Source organism: Ovis aries, chromosome 3 (genome assembly GCF_016772045.2).
Source record: "Ovis aries strain OAR_USU_Benz2616 breed Rambouillet chromosome 3, ARS-UI_Ramb_v3.0, whole genome shotgun sequence".
Classification (NCBI taxonomy): Eukaryota; Metazoa; Chordata; class Mammalia; order Artiodactyla; family Bovidae; genus Ovis; species Ovis aries.
In genome coordinates, this window is record NC_056056.1 from 34,661,308 (window position 1) to 34,687,323 (window position 26,016).

General features: G+C 42.0%; 2 protein-coding genes across 3 annotated transcripts in view; one reads left to right on the plus strand and one right to left on the minus strand.

Moving 5' to 3' along the window:
- The window catches only part of GPN1 (GPN-loop GTPase 1), a 28,004-nt gene extending 16,614 nt beyond the window's left edge, over window positions 1–11,390 (plus strand). Inside the window, exons 11-14 of the mRNA XM_027966631.3 lie at window positions 215–254; window positions 1,150–1,240; window positions 7,849–7,956; window positions 9,790–11,390. Of these exons, the coding sequence (XP_027822432.1) occupies window positions 215–254; window positions 1,150–1,240; window positions 7,849–7,956; window positions 9,790–9,875 (325 nt within the window). The 3' untranslated portion in view covers window positions 9,876–11,390. The remainder of the gene's footprint in view (window positions 1–214; window positions 255–1,149; window positions 1,241–7,848; window positions 7,957–9,789) is intronic.
- SUPT7L (SPT7 like, STAGA complex subunit gamma) lies at window positions 10,420–25,999 on the minus strand. Of its 2 annotated transcripts, XM_012166878.5 has the most exons (6): window positions 25,762–25,999; window positions 24,842–24,942; window positions 22,968–23,585; window positions 18,061–18,385; window positions 16,940–17,177; window positions 10,420–14,190 (listed from the first exon to the last, which is right to left on the minus strand). In XM_012166878.5, the coding sequence occupies exons 3-6, from the start codon at window positions 23,378–23,380 to the stop codon at window positions 13,928–13,930; spliced, it is 1,239 nt and encodes a 412-aa protein (XP_012022268.1). In that variant the 5' UTR covers window positions 23,381–23,585; window positions 24,842–24,942; window positions 25,762–25,999; the 3' UTR covers window positions 10,420–13,927. The 2 variants fall into 2 exon arrangements, with proteins under 2 accessions (XP_012022268.1, XP_004005825.1); XM_004005776.6 differs by lacking the exon at window positions 24,842–24,942.
- Between the last annotated feature and the right edge of the window lie 17 nt (window positions 26,000–26,016).

Below are 26,016 nucleotides of genomic sequence, written 5' to 3' on the forward strand. Positions count from 1 at the left end.
AGTCTTTTGTCTCTTTGCTGGTTTCAGGGTCGGGGTCAGGCACCTTGCTTTTAATTCCTTAGGGCTAGAGTCTTCGTGACTAAGACTTGTTGCATCTGATGTTTGGTGACATAAGACCTTTTGTTATAGTCAAAGTACTAGGAAAATAGAAGTGCCATGGAGGGAGGCAGGATAAATTATTAACCAAAGGGATTTAGAGTGTTTCTCTTTCCAGAGAGTATCGTCCTGAATATGAACGTCTGAAGAAATCACTGGTAAGATAAGAAGCTGTGTTTTAGGGCTACTAAAAAACAGTCGCAAACTATGTCCTAATCCATCTATCATAAGTGATTTTGTTTTGGTATATCCTTTAGATACTTGTAAGGGCTTCCCTTGTAGCTCAGCTGGTAAGGAATCCGCCTGTAATGCAGGAGACTTGGGTTTGATATCTGGGTTGGGAAGATCCCCTGGAGAAGGGAAAGGCTACCCATTCCAGTGTTGTGGCCTGGAGAATTCCATGGGGTTATAGTCCATGGGGTTGCAAAGAATCAGACACGACTAAGCGACTTTCACTTTGACTTAGATACTTGTGAAGGATACTTGTATCTTTTAGATACAGTGTATCCTTTAGATAGTTGTTAATTTGATCTGTAAATTTGTATGTATGCTGTCTGGATGCAGAAAGGCCTCTTTTTCCCTTCTCTAAATTTGAAGTAATAAAAATCAGGTTTTTCCTGTTATGTGTGCTGAGCCCTTCTATTGCTACACCTCCACCCTGACTCCAAGGTCCATTTAAAGGCTGTTCTAGAATTTTGTTTAAGAACAGAGAGGCAGTTCATAACTCTTCCCCAAATGATCAGGTGGCCTGTCCCCATTGGCTCCATTGGACATCTTATCATTTGGCCTTCCTGCTATGTCTGCTTGAGGGTTCTTTTGAAGATTTTATGTACAATTTGTGAAACCTCTAATACAGGCTGCAGAGCCCTCTGGAATGAATTTATGCTAATATGGGCCCACACTGCTTAGTGTTTCTAGTATCATTCATCCCTTATCTCCCTCATTGTTTAAGTAGCCTCAAGTATTTGTATAATTTGTCATTTCCATTAGAAGTCTGGCATCTAACTTGGGCTTTCTTTTTTAATACAATGACATATTTTTCTATGTATATAGGCCAGTGCACAGAGCCAGCAGCAGAAAGAACAACTGGAACGCCTCCAGAAAGATATGGGCTCTGTAGCCTTGGACACAGGAACTGCCACAGGTACTGGAGGGTCTTGTGGTGTTAGGAACTAAAAGAAGGGTACAGTTATCTCCACTTAGTATTAGGTGTTTGGATTTAAGGGAGAGAAAGAGAAAAGGATAAAGTAAATGTGGTATTTTATATTTGCCAATCAATTTAGATAAATCCTAGATCTAACAAGTAATTGGCCACCCTTGTTTCCCAGTTGAGCTTTTTTAACCTTTTAGGCTCCTGAAGAGGGAGTTGTCGTGACATCCTATGGCCTTAGGGTACATGGCTTGATGTTAGGTTCTCCTAGAGACCTAGAGACCAGGTAAGAGAAACCCAAGTAAGACGGTAGGTATTGCAAGAGGGCATCAGAGGGCAGACACACTGAAACCATAATCACAGAAAACTAGTCAATCTAATCACACTAGGACCACAGCCTTGACTAACTCAATGAAACTAAACCATGCCCATGGGGCCACCCAAGAAGGGCGGGTCATGATGGAGAGGTCTGACAGAATGTGGTCCACTGGAGAAGGGAATGGCAAACCACTTCAGTATTCTTGCCTTGAGAACCCCATAAACAGTATGAAAAGGCAAAATGATAGGATACTGAAAGAGGAACTCACCAAGTCAGTAGGTGCCCAATATGCTACTAGAGATCAGTGGAGAAATAACTCCAGAAAGAATGAAGGGATGGAGCCAAAGCAAAAACAATACCCAGTTGTGGATGTGACTGGTGATAGAAGCAAGGTCTGATGCTGTAAAGAGCAATATTACATAGGAACCTGGAATGTCAGGTCCATGAATCAAGGCAAATTGGAAGTGGTCAAACAGGAGATCGCAAGAGTGAACGTCAACATTCTAGGAATCAGTGAACTAAGATGGACTGGAATGGGTGAATTTAACTCAGATGACCATTATATCTACTACTGCAGACAGGAATCCCTGAGAAGAAATGGAGTAGCCATCATGGTCAACAAAAGAGTCCAAAATGCAGTACTCAGATGCAGTCTCAAAAACAACAGAATGATCTCTGTTCGTTTCCAAGGCAAACCATTCAATATCACAGTAATCCAAGTCTATGCCCCAACCAGTAATGCTGAAGAAGCTGAAGTTGAACGGTTCCATGAAGACCTATAAGACCTTTTAGAACTAACACCCAAAAAAGATGTCCTTTACATTATAGGGGACTGGAATACAAAAGTAGGAAGTCAAGAAACACCTGGAGTAACAGGCAAATTTGGCCTTGGAATGCAGAATGAAGCAGGGCAAAGACTAATAGAGTTTTGCCAAGAAAACGCACTGGTCATAGCAAACACCCTCTTCCAACAACACAAGAGAAGACTCTACACATGGACATCACCCGATGGTCAACACTGAAATCAGATTGATTATATTCTTTGCAGTCAAAGGTGGAGAAGCTCTATACAGTCAACAAAAACAAGACCAGGAGCAGACTGTGGCTCAGATCATGAACTCCTTATTGCCAAATTCAGACTCAAATTGAAGAAAGTAGGGAAAACCACTAGACCATTCAGGTATGACCTAAATCAAATCCCTTATGATTATACAGTGGAAGTGAGAACTAGATTTAAGGGCCTAGATCTGATAGATAGAGTGCCTGATGAACTATGGACTGAGGTTCGTGACCTTGTACAGGAGACAGGGATCAAGACCATCCCCATGGAAAGAAATGCAAAAAAGCAAAATGGCTGTCTTTTTGCAAAGAGCCTTTGTCCAGGCCTTACAAATAGCTGTGAAAAGAAGAGAGGCGAAAAGCAAAGGGGAAAAGCAAAGATATAAGCATCTGAATGCTGAGTTCCAAAGAATAGCAAGAAGAGATAAGAAAGCCTTCCTCAGCGATCAGTGCAAAGAAATAGAGGAAAAGAACAGAATGGGAAAGACTAGAGATCTCTTCAAGAAAATTAGAGATACCAAGGGAACATTTCATGCAAAGATGGGCTTGATAAAGGACAGAAATGGTATGGACCTAACAGAAGCAGAAGATATTAAGAAGAGGTGGCAAGAATACAGAGAAAAACTATAAAAAAAAGATCTTCAAGACCAAGATAATCATGATGGTGTGATCACTCACCTAGAGCCAGACATCCTGGAATGTGAAGTCAAGTGGGCCTTAGAAAGCATCACTATAAACAAAGCTAGTGGAGGTGATGGAATTCCAGTTGAGCTGTTTCAAATCCTGGAAGATGATGCTGTGAAAGTGGTGCACTCAATATGCCAGCAAATTTGGAAAACTCAGCAGTGGCCACAGGACTGGAAAAGGTCAGTTTTCATTCCAATCCCAAAGAAAGGCAATGCCAAAGAATGCTCAAACTACCACACAATTGTACTCATCTCACACGCTAGTAAAGTAATGCTCAAAATTCTCCAAGCCAGGCTTCAGCAATATGTGAACCGTGAACTTCCAGATGTTCAAGCTTGTGTTAGAAAAGGCAAGGAACCAGAGATCAAATTGCCAACATCCGCTGGATCATCAGAAAAGCAAGAGAGTTCCAGAAAACCATCTATTTCTGCTTTATTGACTATGCCAAAGCCTTTGACTGTATGGAACACAATAAACTGTGGAAAATTCTGAAAGAGATGGGAATACCAGACCACCTGACCTGCCTCTTGAGAAATCTGTATGCAGGTCAGGAAGCAACAGTTAGAACTGGACATGGAACAACAGACTGGTTCCAAATAGGAAAAGGAGTACGTCAAGGCTGTATATTGTCACCTGTTTATTTAACTTCTATGCAGAGTACATCATGAGAAATGCTGGGCTGGAAGAAGCACAAGCTGGCATCAAGATTTCCGGGAGAAATATCAATAACCTCAGATATGCAGATGACACCACCCTTATGGCAGAAACTGAAGAGGAACTAAAATGCCTCTTGATGAAAGTGGAAAGTGAAAAAGTTGGCTTAAAGCTCAACATTCAGAAAATGAAGATCATGGCATCTGGTCCTATCACTTCATGGCAAATAGATGGGGAAACAGTGGAAACAGTGTCAGACTTTATTTTTCTGGGCTCCAAAATCACTCCAAAATCACTGACTGCAGCCATGAAATTAAAAGAGTCTTACTCCTTGGAAGAAAAGTTATGACCAACCTAGATAGCATATTGAAAAGCAGAGACATTACTTTGCCGACAAAGTCCGTCTAGTCAAGGCTATGGTTTTTCCTGTGGTCATGTATGGATGTGAGAGTTGGACTGTGAAGAAGGCTGAGCACCGAAAAATTGATGCTTTTGAACTGTGGTGTTGGAGAAGACTCTTGAGAGTCCGTTGGACTGCAAGGAGATCCAAGCAGTCCATTCTGAAGATCAGCCCTGGGATTTCTTTGGAAGGGATGATACTAAAGCTGAAACTCCAGTACTTTGGCCACCTCATGTGAAGAGTTGACTCATTGGAAAAGACCCTGATGTTGGGAGGGATTGGGGGCAGGAGGAGAAGGGGACGACAGAGGGTGAGATGGGTGGATGGCATCACTGACTCGATGGACGTGAGTCTGAGTGAACTCCGGGAGTTGGTGATGGACAGGGAGGCCTGGTGTGCTGCGATTCATGGAGTCGCAAAGAGTTGGACATGACTGAGCGACTGAACTGAACTGAACTGAACTGAACTGAGAGACCATTCCCTAACAAGCTGAATCCTCTGCTTAGGACTCAAACCCACTTGATTAGACTTTCTCCTGATTATTGGAGCTCAGCCCTTACTTAGTTTCCCTGTGTAGGGAGCGTACTTCCGTTAGTATATTCAGTTTTCCTTTTTTTTCTCCTCTTTTTCTTTTTTTAAAAAATTTATTTTAATTGGAGGCTGGCTAATTACTTTACTGTATTGTAGTGGGATTTGCCATGTATCAACATGAGTCAGACACAGGTGCATATGTGTTCCCCATCTAGAACACCCCTCCCACCTCCCTCCCCATCCCATCCCCCAGGGTCATCCCATTGCACCAGCCCTGAGCACCCTGTCTCATGCATCGAACCTGGTCCAGTGATCTGCTTCACATATGATAATATACACGTTTCAACCCTGCTCTCTCAAATCATCCCACCCTTGCCTTCTCCCAGAGTCCAAAAGACTGTTCTTTACTTCTCTGTCTCTTTTGCTGTCTCGCATATAGGGTCATCGTTATCATCTTTCTAAATTCCATATATATGCATTAGTATACTGTATTTGTGTTTTTCTTTCTGACTTACTTCACTCTGTATAATGCAGTTTCATCCACCTCATTAGAACTGATTCAAGTGCATTCTTTTTAATGGCTGAGTAATATTCCATTGTGTATATGTACCACAGCTTTCTTATCCATTCGTCTGCTGATGGACATCTAGGTTACTTCCATGCCTGGCTATTGTAAACAGTGCTGCAATGAACATTGGGGTACACGTGTCTCTTTCAATTCTGGTCCTCGGTGTGTATGCCCACTAATGGGATTGCTGGGTCATATGGCAGTTCTATTTCCAGTTTTTAAGGAATCTCCACACTGTTCTCCATAGTGGCTGAACTAGTTTGCTTTCTTACCAACAGTGTAAGAGGGTTCCCTTTTCTCTGCACCCTCTCCACCATTTATTGTTTGTAGACTTTTCGATAGCAGCCATTCTGACTGGAGTGAGATGGTGCCTCATTGTGGTTTTGATTTGCATTTCTCTGATAATGAGCAATATTGAGCATCTTTTCATGTGTTTGTTAGCCATCTGTATGTCTTCTTTAGAGAAATGTCTGTTTAGTTCTTTGGCCCATTTTTTGATTGGGTCACTTATTTTTCTGGTTTGTTTGGGTCATTTATTATTCTCGTTTATATTGAGCTGCAGGAGCTGCTTATATATTTTTGAGATTAATTCTTTGTCAGTTGCTTCATTTGCTATTATTTTCTCCCATTCTGAAGGCTGTCTTTTCACCTTGTTTATAGTTTCCTTCATTGTGCAAAAGCTTTTAAGTTTAATTAGGTCCCATTTATTTATTTTTGCTTTTATTTCCATTACTCTGGGAGGTGGGTCATAGAGGATCCTGCTGTGATTTATGTCAGAGAATGTTTTGCCTATGTTTTCCTCTAGAAGTTTTATAGTTTCTAGTCTTATATTTAGATCTTTAATCCATTTTGAGTTTATTTTTGTGTATGGTTTTAGAAAGTGTTCTATTTTCATTTTTTAAAAAGTGGTTGACCAGTTTTCCCAGCACCACTCGTTAAAGAGATTGTCTTTTGTCCATTGTATATTCTTGCCTCCTTTGTCAAAGATAAGGTGTCCATAGGTACATGGATTTATCTCTGGGCTTTCCATTTTGTTCCATTGATCTATATTTCTGTCTTTGTGCCAGCACCATACTCTCTTGATGACTGTAGCTTTGTAGTATAGTCTGAAGTCAGGCAGGATGATTCCTCCAGTTCCATTCTTCTTTCTCAAGATTGCTTTGGGTATTCAAGGCTTTTTGCATTTCCATTACAAATTGTGAAATTATTTGTTCTAGTTCTCTGAAAAATACCATTGGTAGCTTGATAGGGATTGCACTGACTCTATAGATTGCTTTGGGTAGCATACTCATTTTCACTATATTGATTCTTCCAATCTGTGAACATAGTATATTTCTCCATCTATTTGTGTCATCTTTGATTTCTTTCATTGGTGTTTTATACTTTTCTATATATAGGTCTTTTGTTTCTTTAGGTAGATTTATCCCTAAGTATTTTATTCTTTTCGTTGCAATGGTGAATGGAATTGTTTCCTTAATTTCTCCTTCTGTTTTCTCATTATTAGTGTATAGAATGCAAGGGATTTCTGTGTGTTAATTTAATATCCTGCAACTTTACTATATTCATTGATTACCTCTAGTAATTTTCTGGTGGAGTCTTTAGGATTTTCTATGTAGAGGATCATGTTATCTGCAAACAGTGAGAGTTTTACTTCTTCTTTTCCAATCTGGATTCCTTTTCTTTTTTTTCTCTGATTGCTGTGGCTAAAACTTCCAAAACTATGTTAAATAGTAGTGGTGGAAGTGGGCACCCTTGTCTTGTTCCTGACTTTAGGGGAAATGCTTTCAATTTTTCACCATTGAAGATAGTGATTGCTGTGGGTTTATCATTCATATATGGCTTTTATTATGTTGAGGTATGTTTGTTCCTTCTATGCCTGCTTTCTGGAGGGTTTTTGTCATAAATTCTCCTTTTCTTGAAAAATACTCAGCTCCTCTGTCATTTCACCCTCTGTTCTCTTCAGACTCTTTCTGAACTTAAATTTCCATCAGGAAGTTTCCTGAACACTCCACACTTTTACGCTGGACTTACCAGCACACTGGGTCTGCTCACATGTCTTTAGCCTTCGTAGGAAAAACCATAGCTGCTTTCAAGCTGAGAGCTAGTAAAAACAAATGACATTACTACTAAGACAAGCTTCTTGAGAGTTGAGTTTTTCCTCAACTTAAAAATGAGACTTCTTGGGTTACTGGCACTTTGTGAAATAAACTAGTGTAGAAATGTTTAATGGTATGAACAGTACATTTAGAAGAGAGAAGATCCTGCATTTTATCATGATCACTTTCATCCTGCCAATTTTTAATCATAGTTACTTACTGATTGAAAATTACCCTTTTGAGGAGGCCTGTGTTCCTGATATGCTGCTGATAGTGTTTTACATGCAGGCAGCTCATCTCCTGTGCTGGACCCTGCTGATTTGATCCTGACTCGGGGAACTTTGGATGAAGAGGATGAAGAAGCAGACAGTGATACTGATGATATTGACCACAGAGGTGAGAGGTGGCTGAGGTGACTCATTGCTTGCCTAGGAGCTTTCTGTTATTGAGAGACTTTAACCATGCAGCCAGTAATAGGGGAGACAGGAAATGGTAAAGGATATAGCACCAGAAAGGAGTTCCATACACTGAGAGTTCCTGGCCTCCCACAAGAATGGCTAGTACTGAGCTTGATTATGGCCTTTTCTTAGTCTTGTGTCTTCTCATCTTTAGGTCCAAACTCAATTTTGAGGAACCCAGGATTGTTTATTATAATTGTCTTAAGAATACAGGAGGCCTTAGTGAACCCAAACTAGTCAGAAGGGACTGTAACACTGAGGAGAGCATGGCTTTGGAAACCCTAAAGGGTTTTATGTGGCCTAGTTTTATGGACTGTGAACAGAATCTATTTCTTGAAACAACCCTTTTAGGTCCTTGCTGTGCTCAAGGGTAAACCTCTCTTTATTTCAGTGTGCTGGATGCTAACATGTAAATTGCCTCATTTAATAATATTTATTGAGGTATAATTTACAAATAATAAATCCCACCCCTTCAAAGTGTATAGTTCAGTTCAGTCACTCAGTTGTGTCCGACTCTTTGCAACCCCATGGAGTGCAGCATGCCAGGCTTCCCTGTTCACCACCAACTGCCAGAGCTTGCTCATACTCATGTCCATCAAGTCAGTGATGCCATCCACCCACCTCATCCTCTGTTGTCCGCTTCTCCTCCTGCCTTCTCTCTTTCGCAGCATCAGGGTCTCTTCCAGTGAGTCCATTCTTCGCATCAGGTGGCCAAAGTATTGGAGCTTCAGCTTCAGCATCTGTCCTTCCAATGAATATGCAGGGTTGATTTCCTTTAGGATTGACTGGTTTGATCTCCTTACAGTGCAAGGGACTCTCAAGAGTCTTCTCTAACACCACAAGTATAGTTAGATGAATTTTAATACATATAATCTTGTAGTAATTACCATCATAAGCAAGAAACAGAACACTTCCATCATCCTAAAAGTTCGCTCATGCCCATTTTTATTTAGTCCCTTCCCCCACACCAGTTCCTGGCAACCACTTATCTGATTTTTGTGCCTATAATTCTGCCTTTTCCAGAATGTCATGTAAGTGGAATCATCGTATTTAACTTGGCTTTTTTCACTTAGTATAATGCTTTTGTGATCCTTCCATGTTATTGCATGTATGAGTAATATGGTTAATTGCTTAGTAATATTCCATTATGTGAATGTGCCTTTGTTTATCCATTCACAAGCCAATTGACATTTGGGTTGTTGCCAGGTTTAAGCTGTGGTAAATAAACTGCTATGAAGATTGGTTAATAGGTTTTTGTGTGGACACAGGTTTTCATTTCTCCCAGTTAAAAATACGTAGGAGTGGGACCTCATTTTAGTTACCTTATGAGGGAAGCATCTCCCCACCTATTGGTCAAATTGTACATTTTGGGCAACATGATAAATAGAACCTGCTTCTAGGAAATACTTCCTTATTGGGAGAAGTGAACATGGAGTGTCTTAGAAAGAGTACAGTTGACTCTTGACCAGCTCAGGGGCTGGGGTACCTATTATCCTTGGTACAGTTTTAACAGTCCTCATATAACTAACTTATAGTTGGCCCTCTGACTCTGTGGTTCTGCATTTGTGGATTTCACCAACCGTGGTTTATGTAATACTGTACGTTGTTATTTACTACTGAAAAAAGTTCGTGTGTAAGGGGACTCACCCAGTTCAAGCCCATGTTGTTCAAAGTTACACGTACTGTTTCTGATGGATGGGAGACAGTGGCTCTAATCCACTGGTCTAATGGGGAGAGTTTGAAAATAACTCACCTTCTTTTTTCCTTATAGTTACAGAGGAAAGCCGCGAAGAACCAGCATTCCAGAATTTTATGCAAGAATCAATGGCACAGTACTGGAAGAAAAACAACAAATAGTTTCTAAAGTTCAAAATTTTGGAACACTGTGTGAAGGACTATCTTTATCTCTGACTGGGGGCTATAATCTATAAAGGATGGGTTTGTTCAGCATAGCAGTTTGTCTTACTAGTGAAACTTCCTGACTCTGATGAAGAGAGGAATAGATTATTCGGACCTGCTAATTCCCATTGGCCTTCCCCTCGGATTTATGCAAGGAAGCATATTCTGTTTTTGGACACTGATATCCCTTTGAGCCACAAGTTGTATCATTTGAACTCACCTACTTTTGCTACTGATGGATGAAACAGAGAACTCAGTAGGCTGGATCTCCAGCCTCTACTTCCCAAGCATTTGCCTTTGAATTTGCACCATGAGTTCCCTTCCTTTTTATCAGAAAGGGCGAGAGGAAACAGGAGCTTGTCCAGAATGACAGTGGAGTCTCCTTGGCAACCAGTCAGTGTTGGTATGAAATGTGCCTCCCACTGGGGAGCTCATTAGAGAACATCAGGTTCACTGAAGAAAGTGGGCAACACATAGTAAGAATTTTACTTTAGATGGTGGCTTAGATAAAGAGTTTTTAATTTTCACTCTGTTGTAAGCCTGCTTGTCATCATTTCAAGTAAGAAAATCATCACAAATCGTCACTTCAGTTCAGAAGAGATTTAAAGCCACATGATGTTTACTAAAGTTCTGTGTACACACCACACCTAATAACGAGGTATGAAGCCAGGCCCTGTTTGTATTGTACTTTAATGCAGTGTGTCTTTCCTTAGTGATTTACTCAAAGGACATGGGTTTGAGTCAGGTGCACATTGCATGCATAATAGCCCTGGTAAGGGTCTGCTTCACCTCCACATTCTTCATAGTATCTTAAAACATAATATTATTTCTCTTCAGAAATTTTATTCCTGCCTAACCTGTATTTCAGTTCAGTGGGTCTCAAAGTGTGGTCTCTGGAACAGAAGCATCAGCATCATCTGGGAAGTTACCAGAAATGGGACATTCAAGACCAAAATCAGAAACTGGGGGTGGGGCATGGGGCCTAGCAGTCTGTTTTAAAATGGCCTCCAGGGGATTCTGATGCATGCTAAATTCAGAACAGTGCTCTAACTCAAACAGCCTAGGTGAATCTCAGGTATCAATGCTCCTGTGACCTTCTTTATCAGAGTACCTGAACCTTGGCCATCTACTGCCTATTCTTCAATTTAAATCTTCTAAAAATAAAAATATTTTGTTTTACATAAATTATTACTTTCAATACTGTATAACTAATGGGAACCACTGGTCTAAAAATTTGTTAAGAGGGAACCACTTGGACAGCAAACCTGTGCATACCTTTTTTTTTTCCCTAGTGCCTTTGAATACTTTTTCATTAAAGAGGAAATCATCTGGCCTATGCTATAAGCTCCATAACAGCAGAGATGGTCTTACTCATCTGCATATCCCTTGCAAAGGACCCAGTATATAACGGGTACTCAATAAATGTTTGCTGAGTGAACTAATTAAATACTAAATGGCTACTTGCTGGAAACTGACCACCAGATGTGTACTTTCATCAGTAAATAAGGGGAAGTGAACTGAAGTGAAGTGAAAGTTGCTCGGTTGTATGCAACTCTTTGCGACCCCATGGACTACAGTCCATGGAATTCTCCAGGCCAGAATACTGGAGTGGGTAGCCTTTCCCTTCTCCAGGGGATCCTCCCAACCTAGGGATCGAACCCAGGTCTCCTGCATTGCACGCAGATTCTTTACCAGCTGAGCCACAAAGGAAGCAAATAAGGGGAAATGAAGCTAAACCTGGAACAGGAAAGGTTTAAATGTGCCAAGGATGTCCAATTAGCAAACTTATAAATGCTTTGGCAACAGTTTAAATCATAACCTTATTTTGTTGCTGTTGCATTCATATTTATTCCCAATACCTGAGACATTTAAGGCACTCAGTGATATGGGCCTTGATTTCTAGTCTACTAAAAGAGTACTCTAAATTTCACAAGACTTGTATTCTGCACCCCCAAACCAAATCAGCAGTACTTGCACACATTTGCTAATTACTCCTGATTATTCCAGTGCTACATCAAGTATTTAATAAATAATGATTGACACTATCAGATGCCAAGTAGGGCAGATACTGCAATGGATGAGTAACAGCAGTCAAGCTGTTCAGGACATGATGTAAAGCAGAAAGGTGCATACTGTTAGCCTTTTAGAGGCTGCCCATCCAGTAGAAGCACAATGTGCAGATGTAGAATTCTGGTAAAGGAATGGACCACTGTCTTCTGATGGTCAAGCAGATGCAACAAATGAAACAGGCACAAGTCTGTCTATGGACAGGTCCTGTTTGCTTCATTCACAAAGTCAAAGTCGCTCAGTCGTGTCCCAACTTTTTGTGACCCCATGGACTATAGCCCACCAGTCTCCTCTGTCCATGGGGTTTTCCAGGCAAGAATATTGGTGCAGGTTCCCCTTCCCTTCTCTAGGGGATCTTCCTGACCCAGGGATTGAACCCAGGTCTCCTGCATTGCAGGCAGACTGATGAGCCATCAGTTAGTTTCATCATTCAAAAAGGAGAAAATGAAAAGAGCAACTGAAAAATGTGCATGCTGAAAATACTGGGTTGCCCAAAACTTGGCTTAAAGCTCAACATTCAGAAAACGAAGATCATGGCATCCGGTCCCATCACTTCATGGGAAATAGACAAGGAAACAGTGAAAACAATGTCATACTTTATTTTCCTGGGCTCCAAAATCACTGCAGATGGTGACTGCAGCCATGAAATTAAAAGACAGTTACTCCTTGGAAGAAAAGTTATGACCAACCTAGACAGCATATTCAAAAGCAGAGACATTACTTTGCCAACTAAGGTCTGTCTAGTCAAGGCTATGGTTTTTCCAGTGGTCATGTATGGATGTGAGAGTTGGACTGTGAAGAAGGCTGAGCGCTGAAGAATTGATGCGTTTGAACTGTGGTGTTGGAGAAGACTCTTGAGAGTCCGTTGGACTGCAAGGAGATCCAACCCGTCCATTCTGAAGATCAGCCCTGGGATTTCTTTGGAAGGAATGATGCTAAAGCTGAAACTCCAGTACTTTGGCCACCTCATGTGAAGAGCTGACTCATTGGAAAAGACCCTGATGCTGGGAGGGATTGGGGGCAGGAGGTGAAGGGGACGACTGAGGATGAGATGGCTGGATGGCATCATGGACTCGATGGACGTGAGTCTGAGTGAACTCCGGGAGTTAGTGATGGACAGGGAGGCCTGGCGTGCTGCGATTCATGGGGTCGCAAAGAGTCAGACACGACTGAGCAACTGAACTGAACTGAACTGATAGCATATGGAAAAGCCTGAATGAACTTTTTTGGCCAACCCAATGTTAAAAAATAAATCTGACTGGAAATAAAGAGGATTGGAATACATGGACTAAGTCTAGAGAAGGAAGAAGAAAAATATATGGTTGAAATAGGAGAGGGCTATTTGGATAAGCAAAAAGGCTGTTCACAGACTGCTGTGATTTCACAGGGGATTCTGTGGGCAGCAGAAACAGTTCGAAAAAAGGACTACTGATAGATAAGCTGTGCAATGTTTAGCTATTTCCATTGGATTCCCAGTGACTTGAACCAAAAATGAAGCAAGTTAAAAGAAAAAGATTGACATCTGATATCAGCATATATGTGAGTCTGTTCAAGCACAGCTGTGAAGCTTATTAATAACATCTTCATCTTCATAATATCCCTGCAGTGTAGGCCAGACCCAGTGTGATTCTTCTCGGTTGTATAAGAGAAACAGGTTGAGAGAAGCTAAGTCATTTGTCACGTGGTGAAGACAAGTCAGGGACACTGTTTTGGTCTCTGGATCACCATCCCAGTGTGATATCTGTGAAAGGTGGCTTGGTTGTGGAAAACAACAAAAACTGGATGCAAAAGGTAAAAGTAGACTTATTTGGTTAAATCCAGCTCCACCGATATCAAGAAAACTCATTGTGTTTAAGAGTTCAATCATTATTTGTGGAAACAAATTAGAATCCATCAGTTTCTGTTGGGTCTTCTAGGTCTGGAGAGGTCTCCCTCTTTGCCTTTTATATTTTCCTCATCCTCTTTTTGCAGCGCTGGTTGAAAACAGGGGAGGAGCCCATGAGGCTGTCAGTGGAGTGGGAGCCGTAGCTGCTGTCTGAGTCATCAGGGCTTTGGGGGATCCCAGCTTCACTCATGCCTGACATCGGCTCCTCGAACACATCACTGCCCAGCACACCGTGCCCAGAAACGTTGCCTTCTTCACTCTCTTGCGGCTCCATTTTCACGTGGGCCAAGTTCCAAAGAGGGGAAGCATTTACCTCTGTACCTGGGAATGGAAAAGAACACAGAACTAACTAGCAGCAAGAAAGGCTGGAACAAAGCAGGTGGCATACACCACCCAGGGCTGGCTGATGGCCTTTGACCTCAGTTTTCATTCTGATTCTCTACTTGCCTAGAGAATATGGTTGTTATTCTCTGCTCAAAAAATTACCAACTCAAAATATCTTCTTTTCCACTTCCTCCCCTTCCTTTACCTCACCTCATCCATCTCCATTTCCTCTAAACCAGGGAAACTAAAGCTATGCAGGTGGAAATATTCATGGTTCAAAGGTAGGTACAACCATGGGTTCTTGGGCAAGTGTTACATTTGCCTGTCCTTTTACAGGGCTGTCTTGTTTTTCTGCCTTGTGTTTGGGTCCCTGGTTCTCTCTCACATTATGGAAAGTTAGTGATCACTACAAAATGGTGGTAGCAGTTCCCAGACTGCTGAAAAGAGACATGACCCCTATGTCTGCAAGAATTTCTTTCTGGCTCTCCTGCCTCTGTGTCTTCTAGCAATGCTGTTCTGTGGTTATTACATCTCCCATGGTGAAAGGCTCTCTGCCCAGTACTTTGAAAATGTGGTCTAATTCTGTTTAGGCCACACTGAAAGACTGGCTGTTTGCATCGTTAGGTCATTGATGACATAATCTATATTTCTAAAGAACTGGGACTTCCCTAGAAGTCCAGTGGTTAAGACTTCCACTGCAGGGGGCTCAGGTTTGATCCCTGATCAGGGAACTAAAATCCCACATGATGCATGGCGCAGCCAATAAATAAATAAATAAATTGTAAAGAACTGAGCCTCTAGAGTTATTTGCAGTCTTTTTGACTTAGGGATCATTGAGCCATCTGGTTCTGAACGGAATCACGGAGTCTGTCTGGAAGAAGCAGCCAGCTGCCTATCACTGAGTTGCCCTATTTTAATCCCTTTCAGGTTCAACTTGTTGGTACTACTCTGACCAAGCAACCCCAACTATTCAAACATCCTTGAGCAATTAACATTACTCCACTTATCTGGAAGTTGCCTTAATTAACTCAGCACAAGCACCAGGAAAGACCAGAATACAGAGAACAGGAGGCCATCTGTCCACCTAGCTGGGTCGGCTGAATTAACTGTCATCAAGAGAGTAACAGCAAATTTGAAAAACTCAGCAGTAGCCACAAGACTGGAAAAGGTCAGTTTTCATTCCAATCCCAAAGAAAGGCAATGCCAAAGAATGTTCAAACTGCTGCACAATTGCAGTCATCTTACACGCTAAAAGTAATGCTCAAAAATCTCCAAGCCAGGCTTCAACAGTACATGAACCATGAATTTCCAGATGTTCAAGCTAGATTTAGAAAAGGCAGAGGAACCAGAGATCATATTGCCAACATCCATTGGATCATTGAAAAAACAGAGTTCCAGAAAAACATCTACTTCTGCTTTATTGACTACACCAAAGCCTTTGACTGTGTGGATCAGACAAACTGTGGAAAATTCTTAGAGATGGGAATACCAGACTACCTGACCTGCCTCCTGAGAAATCTGTATGCAGGTCAGGAAGCAACAGTTAGAACTGGACATAGAACAACAGACCGGTTCTAAATTGGGAAAGGAGTATGTCAGGGTTGTATATTGTCACCCTGCTTATTTAACTTACATGCAGAGTATATGAGAAATGCCTGACTGGATGAAGCACAAGCTGGAATCAAGATGGCTGGGAGAAATATCAGTTACCTCAGATATGCAGATGACACCACCTTTATGGCAGAAAGGGAAGAAGAACTAAACAGCCTCTTGATGAAAGTGAAACAGAGTGAAAAAGTTGGCTTAAAGCTCAACATTCAGAAAACTAAGATCATGGCATCTGGTCCCATCACTTCATGGCAAATAGATGGAGAAACAGTAGAAACTGTCAGACTTTATTTTTGGGGGCTTCAAAATCACTGCAGATGGTGATTGCAGTGAAATTAAAAGATGCTTACTCCTTGAAAGGAAAGTTATGACCAACCTAGATAGCATATTAAAAAGCAGAGACATCACTTTGCTGACAAAGGTCCGTCTAGTCAAAGCTATGGTTTTTCCAGTAGTCATGTATGGATATGAGAGTTGGACTATAAAGAAAACTGAGTGCTGAAGAACTGATGCTTTTGAACTGTGGTACTGGAGAAGGCTCTTGAGAGTCCCTTGGACTGCAAGGAGATCCAACCAGTCCATCCTAAAAGAAATTAGTCCTGTATATTCATTGGAAGGACTGATGCTGAAGCTGAAACTCCAATACTTTGGCCACCTGATGCAAAGAACAGACTTATTGGAAAAGACCCTGATGCTGGGAAAGATTGATGGCAGGAGGAGAAGGGGATGACAGAGGATGAGATGATTGGATGGCATCACTGACTCAATGGACATGAGTCTGAGTAAGCTCTGAGAATTGGGATTAACAGGGAAGCCTGGCGTGCTGCAGTCCATGAGGTTGCAAAGAGCAGGATACGACTGAGCGACTGAACTGAACTGAAGAGAGTAACATTGCCTCTACATCCTAACTAGGAATAATTTCAAAGAATGTCTGTAAAACTGTGCTAGTTCTCTCTTCACTAATTAAGAAGAGAATGTTTGTATCTCTAGATCAGTGAAGCTATATTTCTTCTTAGACTTTCCATTCCCCTGCCCATCCCTATTTTTGCTCTTCCATCTCCAGACTTTGAGTCTAAAATGCAAGAAGTACTGAGGCTGGCACATCTCCCAGAATCAAGATGGGTAGGTTCTCTCTTACTTGAAGCCTGTGGTGAAGCCTCGACCTCCAGGTTAGATGGGAAGCGCTCGTTCTGAGCACCGAGAACTCCCATGGGCAGCGACTGGTCTCCAGAAGCAAGGTCGGCCTCCAGTTCTTCACTGACAGGGAAGGTGATGTCGCTCACAGGTTCCTCCTTGATCTTGACAGGCTTCGTGTCCTCTGTGGCCTTCTCAGGATTGACGATCCTCTCATACTCTTCAGAGAGCTGCTTACTAATCTGTTGGCAAGCAAGAGTCAATTTTCCAAAGGAACATTAAAAGCAAGTTGGATAGTCAGCTTGTGGCATCTGGTGCAAACAGAAGATGAATACGAATAAAGCATCACTGCTAATGGGAGGAATTTGAGTTTGAAATTCATAAATGGCAGGGCCATGTAAAGAAAATTTGTTTGGCAGAGAATGTGTATGTGATTAATTAAAAGGTACATAAAGGTAAAATATTTAGATGTATTATATCAGAACTGGGACAAAAGGTGACATTTTTGGCTATAAAAACTAACATTTGACATAAACACAACAAGTGGCTAATGAGCGCTATAGGACATCTGGATCACTTAGCAAAGCCGATTGGGTGTTATGAATTTCTTATATTTCAGATTTGGGGAAAGCAAAACAGTGAACAAAATGCCTAAGGCCACAAGGGTGGAAGAGATTAGATAGTTCTGGTTTTAACCAAAAACGCCATCTCCCCCATCACACTCTACCTTTGAGAGCAGTGTCATCTCACTCGTTTGCTCCTGGTTTAAAGCACTTAACGCTATCTGAAATTATTTTGATCATTGTTTGTTTACCTGTTTTTGTCTCTCTCTCAACAAGAATGCAAGCTCAAGGAACTTGTCCTATTAAACTGCTAAATTGCACAATAGGCACTCCATAAATATGTGTTGAGTAAGAACAGGCTAGCCACATGCTATAATTTCACTGACTGAAGAAGAACCCTGGGTTTGGCCAGGTCAGTGTGGGTCACATCTGGGGCCAAGAGGAAAGTCAAGTTCATTCTATTCCAGGCCCTGTGCTCTGCACCCTGGGGCAAGTGTTAGGGATCCCACTAAACACCCCCAGATCACACATCCTTGTGCACCCCTCCTCGGGGTCCTCTCACCTGCAGCATGTAACTGTGATAGTCCTTGATGCGGTGCTGCCAGAATTTCTGGAGGGAGAGCACGCTGCCGATGCCCACTTCATGGAACACCTGCTCCATCACGTCGGGGAAGGGAGTCTGCCCCAGCCGGGCTTCCCGATCCACAGCAAAGCGCAGCAGCTTGGTGAACTTCAGGCAGTACTCGTGCGCCACATCAGTCAGGGTCTCAAGGACACTCTCGTTAGCACACTCAAAGCCCGCGTGGGCCAGGATTGTGGCCACTGCCTGGTAGAGGAGCTGTCGGCAGGAGTGCCAGCTGAGTTCAGTCACAGGCTCCCCTTTCCCCCTGAAAGTGGAGACACGATGAGTGTCATTGGTTCTCTTGCAAAGGGGTGACCTGTCCTGTCTTCCTAGGTGGTTTACAACCCTAATCAAACGTCTGGCTCAGTTTTCCAGGAGAATTTTAGGCAGGTTATATAGTCCAGTTTTACCTTGCTGCCATTTCAGGGCACGTCTCAACAACCCACAGTCATATCCCTGAGCAGTTCCAATTACATAAAGCTTGCATAGGTGATATGTGTTTATAGTAAACAGTATAAAAGGGTATCTACTGAAAAGTAAGTTACCATCTTCTTGTATCAATTGCTTGATCACTTTTAGGGTCTGATAAATTTTAAGAGCATAGCTCAATGGTGCACATTTTCAGCATAGCATAGGTTCCTCACATGCTGGGCAATATATGAACCTCTAGAATTTAACTGCAACAAACCATTCGTAAAATAGGAAAGCAATTCAATTTTATAAAAGCAGTTTAAAACATATATTGCTTACAAGCGACAGAGGATGAGATGGTTGGATGGCATTACCAACTCAATGGACCTAAGTTTGAGCAAACTCCAGAAGATAATGAAGGACAGAGAAGCATGGCTTGCTGCAGCATGGGTCGCAAAGAGTCAGACATGACTGAGAGACTGAACAACAATTGCTTACACAGCATTTTTATCCTACTTTATGCTGTGAAATTGGTAGGGGTCCATATTATTATTCCTATTTGGCAGGTGAAGAAATTGAAGTTCAGAGGGGGTGATTTGCCAAATGTTTTTGGTAATAGAAAGTAATAGAGCTTCTGACTCTAGATCCTATGTTCTTCATAATACTCTGTTTTGCACCTAATCATTGTGGCAAAAATCCTATCTTTCTAAAACAAAACAAAAAAACTTCAAAAGCTGTCTGATTTCCTAAAAGTAACTTTTAATAAGCTCCTGATAATTTACCTGTTCTCCTGAAATTTCCTATCTTCTGCTTTCCCCTGACAAAGGAAGTAAATGGATAAAAATAAAATCGGGTGCAGAAAATGACTCTTCCCAGAACACTTTTCATTTGTCACCCCGTGCTTACTGTACAGAGTGCCTGAGGAGCTATTCACCCACGCTGCTATTATCTGCTCAGTAGCAACTACTGCAATTTACCTAATAACTGGAAAATAAGAAAACCAACTGTCAAGTAGTTTTTCATTTACTGTTTATATCATCATTTCCCATGGCCAGTTTCTCTGGACCAAAAGCTAAAGACTTCAGAAGCGCCTAATAAACAGAGCTAAATCAGTACTGTTTTACTTAATATGTGGACCCATTTTAAAGGAAAATAATTCTTCCTGCAGCCCCATAACTAATGCAAATTATTTTTGTTACAGTCTCTTAAATATATATAAAACCATCTCATGCGAAGAGTTGACTCATTAGAAAAGACTCTGATGCTGGGAGGGATTGGGGGCAGGAGGAGAAGGGGACAACAGAGGATGAGATGGCTGGATGGCATCACTGACTCGATGGACGTGAGTCTGAGTGAACTCTGGGAGGTGGTGATGGACAGGGAGGCCTCGCATGCTGCGATTCATGGGGTCGCAAAAAGTCGGACACAACTGAGCGACTGAACTGAACTGAACTGAACCTTCTGATGCTCACAGAATCTTCCTAACAATTAAAATTAGAAAACTGACACAAAAGTACAAATTCTAAATAATAGCATCAATTTAATATGAGGGACAGTATTATTTTGTAAAAGCTCAACTGCTCTCAAAATGTAAATGGTACTGATTGCTGCTGCTGCTGCTAAGTCGCTTCAGTCGTGTCTGACTCTGTGCGACCCCAGAGACAGCAGCCCACCAGGCTCCCCCGTCCCTGGGATTCTCCAGGCAAGAACACTGGAGTGGGTTGCCATTTCCTTCTCCAATGCGTGAAAGTGAAAAGTGAAAGTGAAGTCGCTCAGTTGTGTCCGACCCTTAGCGACCCCATGGACTGCAGCCTTCCAGGCTCCTCTGTCCATGTGATTTTCCAGGCAAGAGTACTGGAGTGGGGTGCCACTGATTGCTACAGAGTAAGTATTCTGAAGTTGGGCACATCGATACCAGTATGTGCCAAGCATGTAATGACACATTTCTCGTTCCCTTTTCCACTATTCCAGTGTCTTCAAAACTTCCAATTAGACAATGCACCATGACATCATCTTGCCTTAATCTAGCCCAACTGCAAACCTTACATAAGAAGTCCATTTCTCTTCTTTATTCATTAGTTTGGGACAATTAAAATAGGAGCAATTATCATCATCAACAGGCAGATGCAATAAGTGATGTACAACACAATTAGTTATGAAGCATTTTTACCAAACATTTAATCTGAATCTTGAGAAAATAATCAGCAAATCCAGTCTGATTTGGAACAGACAAATGACCCGAACTCTTAAAAAAGATTAATATCATGTATTATAAAAGGGGGAAGTTATTCTAGCTTAAAAGACACTTAAGAGGCAAAGAAAGACAAATACTGTATGATATCATTTATGTACAGAATCTAAAACAAACTAGTGAACACAACAGAAAAGAAGTAGACTCACAGATATTGAACACACTAGTGGTTAACAGTGAGGAGAGGGAAGGATGGGGCAAGATGGGGTAGATTAAGAGGTACAAGCTACTATGTATAAAATAAATAAGCTACAAGGATATTGTACCACACAGGAAATATAGCCAATATTTTATAATAACTTTAAAAGGAGTATAATCTATACAAATATTGAATTACAGTGTTGAACACCCCCAAAATCACTGCAGATGGTGACTGCAGCCTTGAAATTAAAAGACTCCTTGGAAGAAAAGTTATGACCAACCTAGATAGCATATTCAAAAGCAGAGACATTACTTTGCCAACAAAGGTCAGTCTAGTCAAGGCTATGGTTTTTCCAGTGGTCATGTATGGATGTGAGAGTTGGACTGTGAAGAAGGCTGAGAACCGAAGAACTGATGCTTTTGAACTGTGGTGTTGGAGAAGACTCTTGAGAGTCCCTTGGACTGCAAGGAGATCCAACCAGTCCATCCTAAAGGAGATCAGCCCTGGCTGTTCTTTGGAAGGAATGATGCTAAAACTGAAACTCCAGTACTTTGGCCACCTCATGTGAAGAGCTGACTCATTGAAAAAGACCCTGATGCTGGGAGGGATTGAGGGCAGGAGGAAAAGGGGACGACCCAGGATGAGATGGCTGGATGGCATCACCGACTCGATGGACGTGAGTTTGAGTGAACTCCAGGAGATGGTGATGGACAGGGAGGCCTGGTGTGCTGCGATTCATGGGGTCGCAAAAAGTCGGACAAAACTAAGCGACTTAACTGAACTGAATATCTGAAACTAATACCGTAAATCAACTATACCTCAAAAAAAAAAAGCCACTAAAGAGGTATAACAATGAAATGGAATACATGGTCTTTATTAGGTCCAAGACTGGGGAAAAACATACCTAATAAAAGATATTTTGGGGACAACTAGAAAAATCTGAATACAGATGATAGTACTTAATTCGTGTTCACTTACTTTGATGTGATACTGGTTATTGGGATTATGTAGGAAATTTCCTTATTTTTAGGCTAAGGTGAAGAATTTAGGGGTGAAATACTGTGGTATCTACAACTCTAATAGATTTGGCAAAAAAAAAAAACTGTGTGTCTATGTGTATATGTATACATAAATGTTTGTATATTTGTGAGTAAATGTGTGTATACACACTTATACATATGTGAGAGAAAGTAAATGTGGTAAAATATTAACAATTGTTGAATCCAGGTGAAGGGTATTTGTGTTTTTGTCATCCTATTATTTAAACTTTTCTGTAGGTCTGACGAGTTTCAAAATGAAAAGACAAAAGTACTTATTTGGCATCAAATGCAAACTTTCATACTGAAATCCAGGAGTAGCACTAGCTTTTAAGGTGATCACTCGGAGGATTTGGACCTGGGCTTCTCAAATTGAAATTTACGTATGAATCTCTGGAGATCTTGTTAAAATGAAAATTCTGACTCAGGAGGTCTGGGTGAGTCTGACACTCTGCATTTCTAACAACCTCCCAGGTGATGTTGATGTTGCTGATCTCAGATCAGATTTTGAGCAGCAAGGATCAGGAACACTGTTATACTATAACTTCTTGAACTGTGTTATCAAAATGAAAATACACCATTTAAAAATTCTTGTATAGAACTCGTGGATTTCTAATGGTAAGAGAATAAGTCCATAAATCTCATCTTGAGGACAATGAGCTAAACCCACAGTATATCTTTTAATTAACAAGAAAAACTAGATTTGGAGGACTATGAGACCATGGCCTATTTTACAAACCAGTGTAGAACTTTGCTCCTAGTAAAGTGCTTGGCATATATTAGGTACTCAATAAATATTTGTTACATCAGAAAATAAAAAAATACAGACTCTGGATTTGGAAGAACATGGTTCAACTCTTCAGACTTTCCACTAATTACCTGAGCAACTTTGGCCCAGTCATTTACTCTCATCTTCAGTTTCCTCCTGGAAAAGTGGTGACATGCTTAACAAGGTTGTTGGGAAGATTTTTAGAGAAAAGTAACATATAGCAAAGCCTTGTCTTACCGATAAAAGTCACTCTCTGGGTCACTGTGCCGGACCTGGAACGGTGCACTGGGATTCTTACAATCTAAAGGAAGGAGATCATCAGGAAGAGGAGGTGACCCAGGGCAGGACGGAAGAGGTTCACTCTCTTCAGTCTTTACACCTTCTGTCTGTTGCTGATTCTGGGCCTGTGCTGTGGCAATGAGGTTACGCAGACGTCGGTTGTGCTGGATCAGCTGAATGGTGTGGATGGTGAGGCTGCAGGGCTCTGAGGGGATGTCCAGCATAGTGGGGGGCTTGGGCTTGTTGGCTGAGGGTTGGTGCAGAGGCGGGTCATGGACTTCTACCAGTCGGAACTCCCGAGGGAGCAAGTCAAAAGAACTTCTGTTGGTCTGGCTTGATGAGATTGGTATCTCTCCCCAGTATCTCAACATTTTGGAATCACAAAGGAAGAGCTCCCAAGTTAAATGTGGATGGTATCCTAAAGGCAACGTTTTAAAATCTCCAGCAACTGCAGGTTAAGGGCTTCTGTAGTGAGGAATACGAGGTCTAGCCAGGTATTGACATAAAAACTAGGCAGTTCAAGACCACTTAGAAAAAGTCAGTGTCAGCAACACTGTTGGACCAAGGACGTTCTTCCTGAAGAAATTAAGAGAAATATAACTGTTAATACCACAGTCATACACTGTGACAATTCCTACTGGACTGAACCACAAGGTAGAGTTTGGGTCTTTAGTAGACTAATAGCTGCAAGAGTATATTAGGCTACGGGGTCCATATTTTCCAACTCACCCCACTAACTTATTACCAATCCTGAGTGATTTGCAAGGCAAGACACTTAAATGAGACCTGGAATATTTCTCAGAGTATCTTGACACATCTTTCCTGGATCCACAGGAGAAAAAGGAGTAGAGTTAAAGATAGGAAAAGGTTCTTCTTCTTTTTTTTTTTCCGCTGTGCCGTGTAGCCTGTGGGATCTTAGTGCCAAGTCCTAACCACTGGACTGCCAGGGAATTCCTGATGTGGTTACTAATCTGTGAATGCTTCCCAGGTGGACTAGTGGTAAAGAAACTGCCTGCCAATGCAGGAGTAGGAGACATGGGCTCAATTCCTGGGTCAGGAAGATCCCCTGGAGAAGGAAATGGCAACCCACTCCAGTATTCTTGCCTGAAGAATCCCATGGACAGAAGAAACTGAGGGGCTAGAGTCCAAAGGGTCTCAAAGAGTCAGACACTACTGAAGTGACGTAGCATGCATGCATATGTGCCAAGCATGGGAACCTTTAACTAATCCTGGTGGAAAATTTTATGAACCACTATCCTAAATGGCCTTATGCATTCAACTTCTGACGTTCATAGGGAAGAATCTCAGATATCTGCTATCTCTTAAATAATACCCCTTCCTTTAGTCTCTCCTTGTATCAAATCTACTCTCTACAGTGATGCTGTGCTGTGCTTAATTGCTCAGTCATGTCCAATTGTTTGTGACCCCATGGACTGCAGCCTGCCAGGCTCCTCTGTCCTTGGGATTTTCCAGGCAACAATACTGGAGTGGGTTGCTATGCCCTCCTCCACGGGATCTTCCCAACCCAGGGATTGAACCCAGGTCTCCCACACTGCAGGCAAATTCTTTACCAACTGAGCCACTAGGGAAGCTCAAGAATACTGGAGTACCCTATCCCTTGGCCAGGGGATCTTCCCAACCCAGGAATCGAACCCTTGTCTCCTGCACTGCAGGCAGATTCTTTACCACAGCTGAGCTACCAGGGAAGCCTGTAGTGAGGCTAGATTTAATATTTTAAGCTTAGACCTAATGACTTCCCATTGACTACTGGAAAAACGTCAATGTTTTTTGATTTACCATTCAACACCAATTACAATCCAGCTTCAACTCACCTTTCCAGACTTATTGGCCATATGTCTCTTCAAATTCAATAAATATTTATCAAATGCCAAGTGTCATGTGAGGAGATAAAGACTAATTCAAGGTCCTTACCCTGAGGTGAGGGAGAAAAACACGAAAAGAATGTTTCAACATTAAAGTGTGTGGTCAGTGCTGTTCCAGAGACACAGACCAAGTTCGGTGAGAAAACACAAAGGAGGAACTTCCTGAAGAAAGTGACCATCTTAGTTCCAACCGTATCAGACTTCTCTGGTTGCGAATGCCATGCATTTCCACAGCTTAATGACGTGATCTCTGCAGGTAATGCCTTGCTACCTGCCACATCCCTGGCAGACTTGTATTCATCCTTAAGCATGATTTAAGTCACCACCCTCTATCACCTCCCCAACACATCTCCCCTTGTTAAGTCTCACAGCACTTTGTATGTCTCCATCACAGCATTTATCCCTGTATTTAAACTAGTACTTGTTTCAATTTTATTCTTCCATCTGTCTCTCACAGCTGCAATCTTGGTGTCTAAGATTTGAGTGCCTACTACATGCCAGGCTTTGCCTCTACTGTTAATTCAATTCTCCCAACCTTTCTATAAGTAGATGTCATAAAAAAAAAAAAAAGAGGTAGATACTATTATTACCCCACTTTTCAGACGTGGAAGCTGAGGCCTTCTGTCTTGCCTAATGTCGGAAACAGCTGAGAGGGAAGATCGAGATGGTCTGGATCCAGGGTCTGCACTCTTAACAACTACACTACGCTACCTCAACTGGTTTCAGAAAGAATAAAAGAAGGAAAGAATACATGAATGAACCAAGTGACAACAAAAATCGCCCTCTCCACTAACTTGACCCAAAGGAGCAGGAAGGACAGGCATCAAGCACAAGCAATGCCCACATCCCCATCAGGGCTCCTCCCTCACCATCAGCGGACTCGGGCGCCAATCACAGTGTCCTGGGGTCGTCTAAGGCTGGGGCAGCCCACACACAGGGAGATGTGGACCTGGACCGAGGCAAGGAGGCTCCACTATGGACTGCCACTTCGCAGGCACTGAACTGGGCGGCTGATGGGCTCCGAGAGGCCTGAGATAAGGGTCCTATCAGGTCCGGAAGGCTGGTGTGTTGACCAGTGGTTCAAGGCTGCCGGAAGCGCGTCTTCTCAATCAGGCTCCGCTGCA

Bases quoted from the DNA above. Each gene is read 5' to 3' on its own strand.
- SUPT7L (XM_004005776.6), bottom strand. From the start codon at position 23,380: ATGTTGAGATACTGGGGAGAGATACCAATCTCATCAAGCCAGACCAAC. The intron at 18,386-22,967 runs GTAAGACAAGGC...CTCCACTTTCAG, and splicing joins CCAGAGAGTGACTTTTATCG to GGGGAAAGGGGAGCCTGTGA. The intron at 17,178-18,060 runs GTGAGAGGACCC...GCTTGCCAACAG, and splicing joins ATCACAGTTACATGCTGCAG to ATTAGTAAGCAGCTCTCTGA.